At 47.5% G+C, this 17,020-nt stretch overlaps 1 protein-coding gene across 2 annotated transcripts in view; it reads right to left on the minus strand.

The window, feature by feature from the left end:
- Positions 1-86: 86 nt before the first annotated feature.
- RAC2 (Rac family small GTPase 2) overlaps positions 87-17,020 on the minus strand; it is a 121,988-nt gene continuing 105,054 nt past the window's right edge. The window contains exons 1-7 of one of the 2 annotated variants that reach the window (XM_064655029.1): positions 8,792-9,004; positions 5,818-5,889; positions 4,512-4,629; positions 3,031-3,093; positions 2,179-2,338; positions 1,127-1,261; positions 87-353 (exon numbers count right to left, since the gene is read on the minus strand). In XM_064655029.1, the coding sequence (XP_064511099.1) occupies positions 1,131-1,261; positions 2,179-2,338; positions 3,031-3,093; positions 4,512-4,629; positions 5,818-5,889; positions 8,792-8,826 (579 nt within the window). In that variant the 5' untranslated portion in view covers positions 8,827-9,004 and the 3' untranslated portion in view covers positions 87-353; positions 1,127-1,130. Of the gene's footprint in view, positions 354-1,126; positions 1,262-2,178; positions 2,339-3,030; positions 3,094-4,511; positions 4,630-5,817; positions 5,890-8,791; positions 9,005-17,020 lie in introns of those variants that run through there. The other variant, XM_064655030.1, reaches the window with a different exon arrangement.

The following is a 17,020-nucleotide window of genomic DNA, read 5'->3' on the forward strand; positions in this document are numbered from 1 at the left end:
CACAGCTGGTAGGTGCCTCCACCCAGCTGTCCCATTGCTCACTGCTTCAGGGCTGTGTCCCCCCGTGGTGCAACACTTCGCAGACATGGCAAGAATATGGTCTGTTTATTGGGTCTTATTCACTATGCTGTAACCTCAGGGGCCCAGGAAGAAGGGCAGGAGCAGGTGGGGTGAGGCGAGTGTGGGGAAGTTGTGCAAACTAACACACCAGTGCTACAGACCCACAACAGTCTTTCAAGCTGGCAGAAGTAAAAAAAGCACAATGACCGCCACAAGGTGCTGAGCTCTGGGAAGCTGGAGCCGTCACTCTCCTGTGTGCTGGGCAGCACCTGAGGTCAGGATGGGGCCAGGATCTATAGCCAAAAACACAACAGATGTCCTAATACCAGCTCAACTATTTTCCTGCCCTCCCTCCCTCTGCCCTGGTGATGACGGGAGTATGAAGGGGCGGGGTCCCAATTAGGAAGCTCCCACTCTTCTCTCCCACCAAGTTTGGCCAGCTTTGCCTCTCATGCTGAAGCCTCTCTCCTCCCTCTGTTGACTTGAGCTGAAGTGGAAGGGCAATTAGGGACAATATGAGGAGTAAAGGAGTTCTGGAGGAAAAGCTGCTGCCTGCCAATGAATGGCAACACAAAAACCCCCTTGAGGTGAGCAGGGCTTAAGAGGAAGGGCCATTGGGCAGCTGCCATGAATACGGAACAGATTTTTCTTTTTTTTTATTATTTTTCTTTTTTTTTTTTCCATTCCTCTAGACAAAGGCTACAGCTTCATAGCTCTCAGAGGAGGTCATGGCCAGGGCAGCCTGGATGTAGTTCCCTCTGTGGCAGAAGGACAGACAGTTCTTGTCTGTGAGGACAAATGTGGAAAATCCTAGGCAGCCCTGCACCAGGAGATAGGAGCAAACTTGCCCATAGTCAAACAGAAAGGAGGGGGAAGTTGTTCTGGGGTCCATCATCCTATGTCCTGTCCTTTCCCCAAGCAGGACTGCTGTCTCCCTCTCTCTCTTTGAGGATGACCCATTCCACCAGGCTCAGCAGGTCACAGGAACCCAGTAGCCCTGACCATCTAGGTCCAGGAACAGGAAAGTGTCACTGGTGTCACTCCCTGGAATCCCTGTCAGACTTACTTGCTTAGAGGAGGCTGCATGCACGTTTCTTTGTCCGGGTGGGCTGTGGACAGAGGACTGCTCGGATGGCCTCATCGAACACCGTCTTGAGGCCGCGCTGCGTCAAAGCCGAGCACTCGAGGTATTTCACAGAGTCTGTTGGGAGGAAGCCGGGTGTTGTAATGGGGAGGAAGGGAGCTGGGGTAGGCAGTGGGGTACCCAGGTTTCTGTTGCTTGTGCTAGAAAGCAAGGCACCCGCCTCTTGCCCGAATTGAATAAATATATGTCAAGTGATCAAGGACATTACTCATTGTCAGGACACACTTCGCTCACTCACAGTCTTTTCTTTAGGGCAAAGCTTGCCAGCTGTACAAGACCAAGGTTTCCCTATTCTCCACCTTTGTAGCCAGAGCAGAGCCATTGTCTGGCTATGTTATCCTGGCCAGACATCCCCTCTGCTGAACTCCTGATTGAAAACTTCTCTCTTAAACTGTTTCCTACCCTCTCTCCTACCTCTGTGTGCCACCTCTGAGAAGAGAGGAGCAGGCATTTATGCATATTCTGAGGTATAGAGGGGAGCTGATGCCCCTGAGCTGAATGGTAGCTCATACCTGGGGCTGCATGTATAAGCCCCAGAAGAACAGAAGCAGAGAGTGGAAGTTGCAGTTGCAACTCTTCCTGAGATGCTAAAAACTTCACTCTTCTACCTCTTTCCGGATGTAGAGGAGAGGCCTCTGCCCACAAGGCAGCTGTGGCTTTCACAGAAAAATATTGTCCCAGATAGAAGTAGCAGAGTAAAAGGGGAGGGGAATGTAAAAGCGTGTATTTGTGTGTGTATGTGGAGGATGGTGACCAGAGAGAACATTGCCAGATTGAGTCTTCCTCAATAAGCAGATGTCCTTCCTGATTCTCCCAAAATACATTTTGTCCCATGACCTTTGATGTGTCTCCTGGTGTCTCTCAGAGATTCCACTGTGAGATACCTCTACAAAAGCCTTAGTAGGTTGAGGGGAAGCCCTTATCTTCTGTCTCTCTCCTTTCAGTAGGTTCAAGATGTTTCCCCAAACACGTACCAATTTCCTTGGCCAGAGCAAGGCCCTGAGGATATGTAATGGGGGATAGCTTCTTCTCCTTCAGCTTCTCAATGGTGTCCTTGTCATCACGAAGATCCAGCTTTGTGCCCACAAGGATGATGGGAGTGCTAGGGCAGTGGTGCCGCACCTCGGGGAACCACTATCAGTGGAGCAAAATAGCAAAGATGTGAGAAGAGGTCATACATATGGGCATGCACAAGGGAAACAAAGAGGCACTCCAGAAAAAATGTCAGCAAGACAGCTAACAGCCTGTCCTTCCTCACGTATATTGTTGGACCTTAAAACCTGGTCCAGGCCACTCCCTATTGCTGAATCCTCAGGCAAAACCTGACATGGAGCTCAAATTTTGTTAAGCAAAAGCAAAATCTGCTCTCTACCCTTCACCCTTCCATCCAGGAGGAACCTGAAAGTGGTAGGAAGGAGATACTGCTGTTCTTCTCTTCATTAGTCTCTCCCTTACTCCCTTACTTCTCATCTAAAGGCTGTGGGTACCTGCTTCTCATACCCTATGGACTGATCCTGCATGTCTGTGTTTTGACAGTCTTGGCTGAAAGATGCCATCAGAATATAAGTCTGTGGTCTGACAGCAAAACAGCCCAGCAAGATGAATACTAGCCCATTAGTAGGATTGGCCACCTTCTTTGAGGTGAACCAGAAAAGGCATCTGAAGGAGGCCGATATTTTAGTTCCTTCTGACCCACAGAAAAAAGATATGACCACTTTAAACCTAGACGTCCTATTGGTAGTCTCTTCCCACAGTCACTGTCTTTGCAAGACCACCACCAACCTCATCCCCCTTGCCCCCTGATGGACCAGGATACTCTGTCTCACCTTAGCACGGACGTTTTCATAAGATGCCGGGCTGACAAGGGAGAAACAGATCAGGAAGACATCCTGTAGGCATACAACCATGGTGCAGTTAGGATGAGAGCATGGGATGGCATGAGGAGTCAGGGAGGGAAGAGAAGATCTGTGTGGGAAGCACACTCCCTCTGCAGCAGAGGGTCATGCCAGGGGAAGCTGTCTCTCACAATGTAACACAGTCCTAGTCCTGACTGCTGCTTCTTGCTGCTGGAGGAGAGAAGGATGTTTGCTCCCATGACTCATGGTAACCATAGCCACCACTATCAGAAGAGTCAAATGGTCAGCTATGAGGATGGGGTTTTTGTGGTTGGCACACTCATCCTCATGGGAAATGGCCTGACAGCGTCCTGCTCATTTCTCACAGAACACGAGAGAGCTTTCAGGCCAAAATAATATTTTGCCTACAGTTGAGACAGAGCTAGGCTCAATCCAAAAAGTGCACATGCAGGACTCAGATGAGGTGGAGTTTCAGTTCTCCAGGTAAGAGATACATGGCAGAGTTTAGACTTCCATTATAACCAAACCAAACAAAACCAGCTCATCAAGGTAATAATTATTTCAGCTTCACCTAGCTGGAACAGTGGTGTCAGACCCATCTATCCATTTCCATATTTCTAGAACCATAAGAGACAACAACCTAGGAGAACCATTCCCCCACCTTCCCTTGAGATGCATCCTAGAGCGGGTACGAGCATGTTGTTAACTATGCCTGCTTGTACTGACTGCAGAAAGCAGCTTAAGCAAACAGCTTATACCTGGTTTCTGATTTTTAGGTGACTGAACCTAGCCCAAACAAATAGTGGCCTTTTCGATTGCAGTGGCAACCTTCAGACCAGCACCTGATGCAGCAGGGTCTTTCTGAGCTTGCTAACTGACTACTTGAAACAATATTCTCTAGGGAAGATGATCTTTAAACCCTGACATCACTCTGTCAGTGTGATGAAAAAATGGTGAACACAGTATCTGAGGCATCCATTTGTTCTGCTCCAGGCATTAGCAGATCAAACAGGTGTCCACACATCAGATATCTTTTAAAAGGCAGAATCCAGAATAGTGGGTTCACAAAAATGTGAGAAGATCCTGCCTCAGCCCCTAAATTCCTCAAGCCACTCTAACTTTACAAAAGGAGATTTTTTTTACCAGGCCTGTGTAAGGCATCTGCCCCACACTGAAGTCAGTGTCAGCTGGCTTCAAAAGTGTCTTTGAATGTCTCACTTTTCTGGCTCAGTTATACCAGTAATGGAAGTTTAGATAAGGCTCCAAAATATCCTTAGCTGTCTTTTAACTTTTGGGTTTCAAGGCACTTGTATATCAGTAGAGATATTCTCAGAAAAATGCAGAGATAGTAACAGTCCTGTCACTGTTTCATGGGACGTGTTGTTTTTTGCAGTGAGGAATGGAGGTGTATCTGAGGGAGGAAGGCAGGAGGGGCATGGAGTGTGACCCACCGTCTGCGGGTAAGAAAGTGGCCTCAGCCTGTCATAGTCTTCTTGTCCAGCAGTATCCCATAGTCCCAGATTTACAGGCTTGCTGTCAACCATCACGTTGGCAGAATAGTTATCAAACCTGAAATTCAGAGACGTAGGCCATGAAACAGGAGAAGAGGGAGCCCTTCCAGTAGTGTAGGTGGGGTTCACTAGATACATTCAGGAGCAAAGGGTAGAGATTCCTCTTCTCAGCTCACCTGAGTGATGCTGTGAGCCTCCCTCTTATGGATTTCCCACTCAGCATCAACCTCCTCCCTATCATTCAGCTGTCCTGGACAGGTCCTTGGCTGCAGCTCCACCTTTGATACCTTACATGCAGATCCACAAACCCTTTCATTTCCCTTTCTTTCCCCGATATCCTTCCCACAACTATGTCTACCCTTGCACCAAGCCCCTATCTTTTTTTTTATTCTCTTTTTTTTATGCTTTAAAACCTAGTTTTAAACCTAGTTTAAAAGTGAAGAACTCGTGTCTCTGTAGCTCCCCCAGAGCCCTGCACTCCTGAACAGCCCTGCTGGAATTGAGGACAGTGTGTCCCCTTACTCTTTGACGTCTCAGCTTGAAATATTTGAGAACAGCTGTCAGGATTGCACACTAGGGACTAAAGACTTAATGGGAAAAAAAGGACATTAAAACAATAGAGATGTTCTTAGAAATTTTTATTTCCTGGTCCCTTTGGTGTTTTTTTTCAGACTAAGGCAAGGGAAACCAGTGATAGGAAGGAACCAGCACAAAGGCCTTGTGAATGTGTTCATGGTGTATGCTGACATTGTAAGGGACATGATTTAGTAGTGGCCTTGGCAGTGCTAGGCTAATGGCTGGACTTAGTGATCTTAGAGGTCTTTTCCAACCAAATCAATGACTGCTCTAATGACAGCAAGTGCCTTGTACAAGGAAGGAAGTGGGGACCCTTGTCCATCTAACTGCATTCTCTTGGATCCAGCCCAATTCCTGTAGCCTAGTGCCTGTTTGTTTTGCCTAGCAGGATCCCATCTACTACTTGTAAACTTAGCAAGCAGATAGACCTTGAGTTGGCTTGAGTCTCCCAAATATTCCATTTATACCAGCGTTTTATGAGGTCACTCATGCTTCTGGTGAAAGGTAACAGATCCAAAGTGTAAAGCCCCCTTGCTGGTTTGTCAGACCTTCCTCTGCTTGGCATGGAGACAGTGATCAATGGAGCACGCAACAAAGGGTTACTGCACTCCTTTGCATCCTGCTTGCCATGCCTCCCACCCACTCCAGGCCCTGTTTATGAGTTACTCACACAGTGGGGATGTATTCTCCTGGGAATGCATTAGTGGTGTAGCTGATAAGGAGACAAGTTTTTCCCACAGCTCTGGAAGAGAAAGAAAAAATAGCAGGAAATTGTTACAGTGCAGGCAGTCTTGCTAGGGTGAGATGGAGATGGGGCAATCCTTCCACACTTCTAAACTAGTCCTGTCAGGCGACCCTGGAAGCAGCAACACATTCACAGGACCAGACAGCGCGTAACCATAGGTTAGACAACCAGCAGGAAGAAAGACAGGATGTCACCCAGAAATGTTTGTTGTCTTCGAGCACGAAGGCTTGTTTTTACGGTCTACTACAGAGATCACTCAGCTAAAACACATCCACTCTGAGATGGAGGTGAGAGCCTCACATTTTCCAGAGCATGCACAGTGCTGTATACTCACAACCAGGGCTGGTGCACTGATTCAGTGCCATGACAAAGCTGCAGAGCCAGCCTCAGCACTCAGATACAGGCACTCCTGCCTGCTTTTGAAGGTCTTGTGGCCAGGAACTGGTAGCAACTTTTCCTGACTTAGCCATGGCATGTCTCAGTCTTTCCCAGCTACAGTAAGCTGCAGCATCACCCACGCAGACAGCTGTAAGCAGCCAGCAAGGTGCCTGTACCCCATGGCTGACAGAGGCTGCTGCTGATGTTTCTGAGCTAAAAGCTGGTGCTTCCTCTCTCCTTAGCCACCTACACACCCATGCTGCAGCAGGGTGGAGCGCGAATAAGCCAGGGTAGCAGCACAATCCAGACCGAGTGAGAGTATTGGTGGGATAAGGAGGAATAAGGCTATGAAGTGGAGGAGGAGTCGTCATGAGCAAGGCGAAGACTGTGGTGAGTGAAAGAATAAGTAAAAAGAAATTGGTAGAAAAAAAAGCAGCCAGGACAGGTGCAGGAAAGAAAATCCTTCTCCTGCTGGGATCCTATTTCTCAAGTTTGTGTGGCCTGGGAAAGCCCTGCCATGTTTCAGCTACAGAACACTTGAGGTGGAGGTAATGAGAGCAACCTGCCTCTGCTAGCACAGCCACAGGATGTGGGAGATGTCTTTCCCGGGGCAAAGGCTGGAATTCTGCTGCTGGGGATGCTGAAACCATCTCAGCTGTACCTGCAAAGTCCCTGTCACAGAGCTGCAGCCCTGTCTTTTTGTGTGCCCTTGACAGGCACGGCTGGTATCTTCACTATGGTCACAAGGCACCTGTCTCAGTCACTGGACTGTGGGGCAGCTGAGGAGCAGCTGAGCTCTTTGGTGTGCTCTGACATTTGTTTCTTCCTCCTGCCACTCCAATTTCTTTGATCCTCCTCTCTCAGTCCCTGCGTTTTCCCCAGCTTCATTGCTTCCCTGTTATCATAGAGATATTGAGGGAGGGCCAAGGATGCTTGTTGAAACTCTACAGGTGATATTTCAGGAGATCTATGGGCTTGTGAGTGGGTCAGTCATGGAAGAGGGGGAGCTTCTGAATTGGTGTGGTTGAACAGAGAGGAGCACAAAGAGTCAGTGAAGGATTGAAGGTTAAAACAGAGCCGAGGTTAGTGACACCTGCAGGTTCCTGTGACTGAACTCAGGGAGTGTTAAGAGGACAGCGATGTGCAATGGAGGGGTCAATGGGGGCACAACAGCTATGGGGCAACATGCAGGTTTAGCTGAGTAATGTGGTTGGTAGGGTTGAGGCAAGAGGGAACAATGGCTGGTATGGCTGGGGGGGAGGTGAGGGGTGGTGAACCAAGAGCTCAGAGCAATGGGGGGATGACTGGACTGCTGTGTTGCAAGATGATGAGAGGTGTACAGAGAAGCAAAACGATGGGACAGAAGACATTTAAGAGGAACTGAGGTCAGAGGGGTTGAGAGCAGGACATGTTGTGAGGTTAGCCATGATATGAGGGGAATACCGCCTTTAGGGAAGGCTACAGATTTGGTGCAATGTGTGAGGGGCAAACTAGGGGGGTGGGTAACAGGGCAACAGAGAAATGCCCAGTGGAGTTGTTCATCCAGCTCTAGTTTGAAGCCTTCAGGGACTTTTCTTAGAGGTAAAGTTTTTTAATTTGGGGCTCTTTCCTTGTCCCTTCTCCCCATTCCCTTACTCAAGCCCCTGAGAACATGTCTGACATGTACTGTTATGTTTGCAGATGACTTCTTCCCCAGGCGAGTTTTGAAGGAGGAAGTGACTGTGGGGAGCAGGACTGCTGCAAATGTCTCTTCATTTTCTACCTTATAGCTGCCCCAGTTAACAGCCTGGCCAGCTTCCAGATGGGAAATGAATTAAGCTACTCCATCCCGAACGTGGACTTTCCTCTCTCCAATCGTTACGTCTATTCATCCCACAGGGCAAGAAGAGGCCCTGTCCACTCCATCCCTCCTGCCCCAAGCGGTGATGACTGTTTCACTTGTTGATGGCTTGGATCAGGCCATTTCCAGGATGTGAAGGCAAGGTTTTGTTACCTCCCACCCCCAAAGTGGCCTGTACTTGTGCCTATCTCAGTGGAAAGGGCTCCTCCTCCTCATGCCCACAGAAACTCCTTGCCAACAATCTCCACTATACCTCAATAGAGAGATTATGCACTGAGAAAAGCTGAACACATAGATCCTGGTGGACATCTCATCAGGACCATAGTGCCATTCCCTCTCCCAGTCATTCCCAGTGAGCAGATGGCTTTCAAGGAAGGAGCCATTCACCTGCAGGACAGCACTTGCACCTCTCAGGTTTTAAATCTGACCCCTGCCTACAAGGTTCAATCTGGCAGGAACACCATCACCTCCTGTGCATGGGACAAGGATGGCCTTCAAAATGCCCTCTTCCATACTCTCCCCAGAGGAACGTCCCTTGCCCTGGGGAGGGAGGGGCAAGCAAGTAGTAGCAAGCCTGCAGGAGGTCAGAAGCAAAGTTGGGGAAGTTTCATGAGGCAGACACCTTTTTCTCATGCCCCTTGTCCCCTCCCCGCAACCACAGCAAACCCGCAGGGTACCTACCCGTCTCCTACCACGACACACTTGATGGCTTGCATGGCTCTGGACCCGTAGTGGAGGACAGTGCCCGGGGCAAAGGAAAGTCAGGCCGAGGCAAACAGCAGGGAGAGATGGGCAAATGTGGGTATCAGCCCTTGTGCTGCAGTGAATAGCAGGTTGCAAGGAGGGAGGAAGTGGAAGAGGGAACTTTACTCGACAATCACCCTCTGGGCCCTCCTCCCCTCTCACCGCAACGCAGCTCTGTGGCAGAGGCCGTTAGCTGAAGGCGGAGCAGGCGTGGCTTCATGGCTGGGATGATGACTACTGTAATAATTTTTGTTCTCACACACAACCTCTTCCCATCTCATTGCAGTGAACGGCTGAGGGCACCAAACTGCTTTTCCAGGGTAGCTGAACAAGGGTTAGAAGTGGGGTGAGAAAGCAGACAGGTGGATTTTTCTCTTCCCTCCTTTATTATCCAAACTTTGGAGGAGATATAAGCAGGGAAGGGCATCTGAAGTGGGAGTAGTGGGGTGATGAGGGCTAATGAAGGTTTTTCAGGTTTTCCCAGGGCCCCTAAGCATCAAGGGCGAAACATCACAAGGAACAATTCCTCTGTGACGGCTGAACAGGGAATTTATGCATCCCCTAGGAAGCAACTGCCACCATATGGCTGGCTGCTCTATCCCTCCTCTCCTGTGGGGAAAAGGTACTCCCTCACTTTCTCACCTGCCCAGACTTCTAGTACAAAGAAGCGTTGTGTGAACCTGTGTGTTCACCATGAAGGTGAGCAAATGCATCAAGGGATGCAATTAACTGTTTTCTCTCCCCTGACAGTACCGTGAGAGCCAATACCGGTGGATGAGAGAAGCCCCTGCAAACCAGTCTCTCCTGTCCAACCTTTCCTCTACTCCTGTGCAAAAGCAGCCAGTGGAAACTTCTGCCAGACCCCTCCTTTCTTGTCACAGAATAGTTTGGGTTGGAAGGGACCATTAAAGGCCATCTAATCCAACCCCCTGCAATGAGCAGGGACACCTTCAACTAGATCAGGTTGCTCAGAGTCCTGTCCAACCTGACCTTGAATGTTTCCAGGGATGGGGCATCCACCACTTCTCTGGGCAACTTGTTCCAGTGTCTAACCACTCTCAACATAAAAAAACTTCTTTCTTATATCTAGTCTGAATCTACCCTCTTTTAGTTTAAAACTATAACCTATTGTCCTGTCACTACAGGCCCTACCAAAAAGCCTGTACTTGTCTTTCTTATAGGTCCCCTTAGTGTATTTGAAAGGCTGCAATAAGGTCTCCCCAGATCTTTCTCTTCTTCAGGCTGAACAACCCCAACTCTCTGAGGCAGTCCTCATTGTCCTCAGAAGATAAAAGATTTGTAGAGCTAATCATCAAGGGAAGCAAGCACGCTAAGAAAGAAGAGACAAAGAGCATAATGATCCCAGGAAGCTCTACCCCTTCCTTTCCCTTATCAAAATAAGGGTCTGCCTCCTCTTCCTTCCTTCTCCTCCATGCAACATTAAGCCTGGAAAAGCATGTATGTATGAATATCTGTGTGCTCCAGCCTGAACTGAGGAGTGGATGGGCAGGAGATGCATTTTATAGAAGATAGGGTATGGTGGCACAGAATTAATTAGAATTTCCAGGCTTAGTTGGGAGGCCAGGAAGACCAAGAACAGTGAGTTTGCAGCTGGGATATTCCTGAAGGAAGGATCTCTGAATAAAAGCATTTCTCCAAAGGTTGATGGACTTTGCGCTGCTGCAGCCATGGGAGGCTATTGTGACTGACCTGCTCTGGAGGAGAGCTCTCCCATCTGTCACTCAGCACTGGCCACAACCCAGAAATCTTCAACCATGGAATGTTTCCAAGTCTTACAGCTATTTCAGAAGCACAAAGTGACCAACTGTACTAGGTGTTCCCTCTGTGGGGGGTAGGGAAAGGGGAGGAAGGAAACCCAATGACACTTTTGCAAGTGAGAGCAGGAACAGGCCACGGGAATACAGGTCAGAGAAGGATATAAGGGAGAGGGACAAAGGCTGTTACAGAGGGAAGCTGGAAAGGACAAGCAGACACAGAATGTAATGGGCCAGGAGACGGGGACTCAGAAGAGAAGGCAGGTGTATCTGGTTCTAGAGAATGCTACTGGTGGATGGAGAACAACCATTATAACTCCCTGGGCACTCAGACACATTGAGAGGTCTCTGTGGGAGACATCTGGGTGACAAGTGAGGGCTCAGGGAGCTGGAGCTGATAGAGTATCTGCAGATTCAAGGAACTCTAGGTTGGGCAGGCAGCCTGGAACAGGCACTCAGCAACTTAACCCCTTTCTCATAATACTACAGTTGGAATCATCTTCTCCAAAGGAACAGTTCACTTTTCCCCATATATTTGCTCTGAAGGTTTTCAATAAATCTTATGTGTCTGGGGAGAAGCAGGTGGGAAGAAAAGAGAGTGAACACCTGGAGTGAGAAGGATGGCGACTGAGGGGAAAAGAGCTGGGGAGAGCTGGAGAATACATTGAGTCTTACCTGGGAGAGAGTAAGTCATATGACAGTGCTAGGGATGGGATTCAGGCTAAGGCAGACTGGATGGAAAACTGACCAGTGGCCCAACAGGACCTGGTGGCAGGGATAAACAAGGACCACTGACCTGCTGAATGCCAGTGTGTGCTTTTGTCCTTGTTGTCTAGCACATGGGCTTATGGGACTGGCAGTGTAGAAGGGACTGGAGAAGAAGAAAACCAGTTAAATTGGTCAGGTAGGAGAGATTGCTCAGGTGAGCCTCATGTCAAAGACACTGTAAATTCTGCATGGCCGACAATGAGCTGTGGAAGTCCCGGCAAGAACCCATTTCTGGGAAAATTACTTTTGGAAGATGATTCCCTGCAACCACTATGGAATCAGTTCTTGTCCAGTCAGAGGTCTATGCTGGGAATCCTTCCTCCACTGGTGCCTCTGTAGGGGGACAATAGGGATCCACATAAAAACTGCTAGGGTGTTTCTTTCCATTATATTTAAATTATTAAAAATGGTATATTACATTCAAATAGCATATATAGTAATCACTCTGAGAACCACTGGCACCTGCTTCATTAAAATATCTCATTTGTACATGCTGCAGAAAAAAGAAGGAACCTGCAGGAAGGAGGCACATAACCCCAAAATGAGCACATACAGATCAGTTGCTGCTGCTTTGATGTCCTCTTACACCACCAAGAGGTGCTCTTCACATGAGTTTTCTTCTGTATGTGCAGTGGGGCTGAGGGAAGGCAGGCACACATTTAGGGTTTCTTGTTCCCTTCAGTGAGTTTGAGGGAGACGCTTACGGGAAAGAACTGCTCAGTGAGATAGTTTTGCTCTGAGAGACTTTCAGGGTCCTGAGCTGGGTCACAAGGGAGGAAATGTATGATACCATTTTTCCCCCCACAAGGACCTAAAGCAGCGAGGATCACTTATCTCTCCCTCTCTTTCTCTGGTGTTCTGCTTCCTCAAGGATTATGGGCAAAGGGTAAGAGGGAGTCTTTCAGAAATGGTGTCTGCACATCACAGCCCTGCACAGGAGGGCAGGAACTGAGCAGGAGGCTTGTTCTTCAGCACAGACAGAGTAGCAGGGAGGATTCTTTCATGGAGGAAGCACAAGGCTCATTTCTTTGCACACAAAGCACATGGTCACAGCATGTATTCTCATTACCCTGGGTCCTGATAGGATTTGTTTGAAGTGAGCTCTCTCTCAGGCAATCCTGAGTGGCCATGAGAACTTTTCTCTGTATGTTGAGCCCCCACCGGGGTAAAGAGCAATTTGCTTCAGCCTGACTGGGCTGCAAACTTGCAATATGCCCTTTCTGCACCTTCCCACTTCCCCATTGACACAGCTTCATGCCATCTGTCCCCTGCTTTTAGTTCTTGCTTTGCCACTTCTCTTTTCCAAAATTCCCCCCCCCCAACTGCTGCAGTTTCTCAGGCTGCCACACTTCTTTGAAAAGCCTACCCTAACTTCAGAGCTCAGATCATAACTGAAGTGGGTGATGATGTTCTGCAGTCCCTGTTAGAGAGGTTGCAGAGTTGTTTCATACCAGGTCTGTTTTCTGACATGGCCATACCAAAGGCCTCTCTAGCCAAAATTTATTCTGTTAAGAAAAAGCTTAGAAAAAGAATGAAGTTTCCAATCCTGAACACAAACTATTTACATTTACATCCATCATAAGCAACTCAGCTTGCAAATGGTGTTTACTGAGTTTTGAACCTGTCTTACTCATGGGCTTTTCTGGAGACCAGGCCTACTGCAATCAAAGACAGGTGGTCCATTCCTGATACCCTGTGTTACGAAGGCTCCTCTATCTCCAGAGTGAGTGCTCTCAACCTTTCTGCTTTGGGACAAAACAGCAGGTCCACTGCCATTCTCCTACTTGGAGCAGTGAAAGCAGCTCCCCTCCTCCATCCCTTCTGCATTATGTATCTGGGTAAGCAGAAGACCATGGCGCAGACCTTTGGGCATCAAGGTCTTTGTGATCACTGTTTCACACTTGCATTTCCCTTGATTAGGAAATTGTTCACAAACTCTCTATCATACCGGATTTTTTATGGCTTGGCCTTGTCTGATTCTCTGTACTTCTGCAGGTCCCCAGTGATTCTGATATGGGCTTCCATTCCCACAGACATTTTACTCTCAGACAGTGACAACCCCATCTCACTAATACCAGCCTGCTACAGTAATGGCAATAAATACAGATCAGTATCTGACTGTGCATTCTTTCCCACAAGCTGCTTAGCTTATTCAACATTTTTCACCTGCCTGTTGTAGAGCAGAGTAACAGGGACTAGAAATCACACGTGTATATTCTAACCGGAGTGGCAACTTGACTCCCCTGCCTGCTAGCACTCTTTATACATTATGAGATGTTAGATATACTATGTTTTGTAAAACCAGATCTAATACGTATTTTTACTGGTAAGTGATGGTGTCTTCTAGGAAGGCTGCATCAAGGAAGTGAAAAGAGATGTTTAGAGGACTAAGGAAATCTATAGCTACTCTGTTTTACAAGACTAATATTTCCTGAACTACCAAAGTAAAATATTGTGCTTCCCTTTTACCATTTTATTTCAAAGGCATAAACCTTCAGTCTTGCTGCACTTCCAAGTCCAACAAAAAAATCCCTCTGGCTCTTCATTCGGGTTTATCAGACTCTAAGTGACCCTTCTGTAATCTTTATAAGAGGGGATTTTTTTGCCTGCAGCCTTTTAAAATCATCATTTTTCTACCTTTAAAATAGACTCCAGTCCCGTCCATACCCAACCTGAATGTCAGCATAAACCTCCTGAAGGAGCTATTGAATTTGTACAGACCTGTACTTTGTTTCTATGTGGATAGTTGTGGGAATACAGTTGACATGTTCAGCACAGAAAAATACAAGGCATTTTGTCACTGTCTTTATCCCCTTGAAAGTATCCCTTTGAAAGTAGTAAGAAATATTTTTTTACTTTATTTACAAAATTATTTTAAGCCTGTACAAGGTAGTAGAAAAGTGCGCCCACATTGTTGGTTTGATATTTTCCTTTGTAAACACCAGAACAACAGATATTTCCAGCTCAAATTTGTGTCTCTGTACAGTCAGAGAGCATCTGGGGAGAAAAATTGGTCCCTGGCACAGGAGGCACAGGGAACAGCCTGGAGTATTGATCTGTAGCAGTCTGTCTAATCTGACTATGCTTGACAAGGTGAGAACTGCTGCACCATTGCACACACACTCACCTTTTGCCTGTATAGCCCCAGCCTGAGATAACCACAGCTGGGAAGGATGTGCAGTGGCAGAAAAAATTACGAGATCTACCCCCAGTCCTGTATCAGAAGTGCTGATTTCCAGGGATCTGTTTCTTCCCGATCCTGTTCCAAACAGCTCCTTCATCCCTTCCTTCCTTTCCTTCCTTCTCCCTCATTCTCTCTGTCATTGTATTTTCCTTTGGTTTCACCCCCGCCCGTTTTCACTTGAAATAACACGGGCTGTTTTGTAGCCCGTTCATGGTCTTTTCATGCCACAACCACAGAACGTGTTACTTACCTTAAGGGTGTTTCCAGACATATTGCTGGCTGGGGTAGTATGGGTGTCCACTTGAGTTCACTACAGGTCCATATTGCTGGTCTGGGATGCTCAAGCAGACTGATCTCTCACCTGGTTCTAGGTTTCCTCAAGAGAGGAACTGGTTGTTTTTCTCCAGGGTAAGCCTGGAATCAAACTAGTTTTTCCACCATGTGAATCAGTGGGGAACTAAGGACCTGGAGAGGGAGACATACTTAAACCCTACACTTTGGAAAGAATGGGAGATGCTCTAGGCTTAGCTTAGTTTTATGATCCTATCTCTGTTGTGTACCTTCATGAGAAAACATCTCCCAGGTGTTTCATTTTTACATGAAACAGACTTATGCAGTTTTTTAACTGTATGTTTCCCATTCAGACTCCTCTGGCTGAAATAACTGAAAGCATTTAAAGGGCATCAAGGCCGGCCACTGTTACCAGCAAGGCTACCAGAACAGGGGAATGCAAGTAGTGGAAGTGATCATTGAACTGAAATGGTAGTAAGGTCTCAAACAGGGCAGTCAGACATTTCAACAGGCAAGCAGGAAAAGCTGTGAGAAGGAAGCATCAAGGAGCTGGAAAGATGAAGCAAATATGGACTAGAGACACAGGGGCAGGTTTTGCCCTCTGTTCTAGTGGCTGAGAGTACTTTGCAGTGCACAGAGGCATCCATTTTGGTATTTGCAGGGTGCTTGTGGTTTGACTTGCCCACAGACGCATGTGTAACAACAGCACTTATCAAACTGTCTGTATATGTCTCCTACCTTTGAGGCAGGCAAGATCAGGTCTTTCAAGGGAGTATTTTATGTTGACATGTCTGCTTGATGTCAGTTGCAATACTGCTGACATGATTTTTTTGTGGAAAACAGTGATGGAAGGAAGGACTAGAAGTGATGCACCAGACCCAGTCCCAGTGCAGGAACTGGGGCTCTGGGCCGGACTGTGGGGCAGTGAGTTCTCCTCTTATGTGGCCCAGAATCTCAACACAGAAATTTAGTTTACAAAGGGCGAGCGTTTGGCAATTTGCGTCCCAAAGGCAGGCCTCTGATAACTTTTAAGCATGGACATTGGGTGTAATGAAGGTCCAGACAGACTCTCTTCTCCTTCCTTTTATCACTCCTGAATAAGTTTCTAGTTGCTTCTTTGTAAATATAGACACTGACCATGGAAAGTGAGTCCTAAATGTTTGCCACTGACTGTTCCAAAAGGTCACAGGTTGTTTGCGAGCCTGGCTGTTTAAATGATTCTGGATTTCTGCCACCACTTGTCTTCTTTCAGGTGGGGATACCTCCCATTCTTCACTGGAGGTTCATCAGAATGCTTGTCCTCTCCAGTAACAGCAGTGAACCTACAGCATAACCACAGGTTAGAGCAAATGGAAGAGACTGAGAGGAGAGGAGGGCAATCTGTGTTTTTCTTTCTGAGGTTGAATGGCCCTAAAGCAATGGAGCTTAGCCAGAGTGTTCAGGCATCAAGCCTTTTAAAGGGCCAGTTATTCTCTCCAGAGGACTTCAGACCAGACTCAGTTAATAGGAGTGTAGGAATGTAATAGCTCTTCCTTTCCTAGCGAGTCAAGGACCTTCAGCCTCACAGGAGCTGCTCCTAAGTGGTGATAAGTGTACATACATGCTGGCTCCATCTGCATAACAAGTTAGAAAGCCTTTTCTTATTTTTCTACATGCGCAATGCTCTTGCAAACTCTACCTTGCTGTCTCATGGAAAGAAGGTAGCTAGAAGTCTGGCCCTGTTTTTTTCTGCCCTGCTTAAGGGCTGATGTGAGTACAGCAGCAGGTCAGGCAGTTAAGGATGTAGAGTGCTTCAGAGTTAAGTGTTCACACATGGAGAGGAGCCGACCCTCTACAGCTTCACTCCTGCTAGAGGAGGCAAGAGCCCTGTTTGGGCATCACACCTGTTTTGAATTTTGCCCTTGACCTATTTATTCAATCACCAGTTCTTCTGGGTCTAACATGGTCCTCTCCTGCATGCTTCTAATTTTCCTCACATTGCCTACATCACAGGTCTACCACATAAATCACATGGCAACCAAAAGCAACTCAAGGGGAAGCATATAGTCTTCTGGAGCTGTGTGAAGGAGTTGGAGGAGAAAGAGCACCTCTCTGCTTCACAGCAGAACAGAGCAGCAGAAATGCCTTCAAAATAGTCCTGCTAATGCC

Source organism: Pseudopipra pipra, chromosome 5 (assembly GCF_036250125.1).
Source record: "Pseudopipra pipra isolate bDixPip1 chromosome 5, bDixPip1.hap1, whole genome shotgun sequence".
NCBI classification, from domain to species: Eukaryota; Metazoa; Chordata; class Aves; order Passeriformes; family Pipridae; genus Pseudopipra; species Pseudopipra pipra.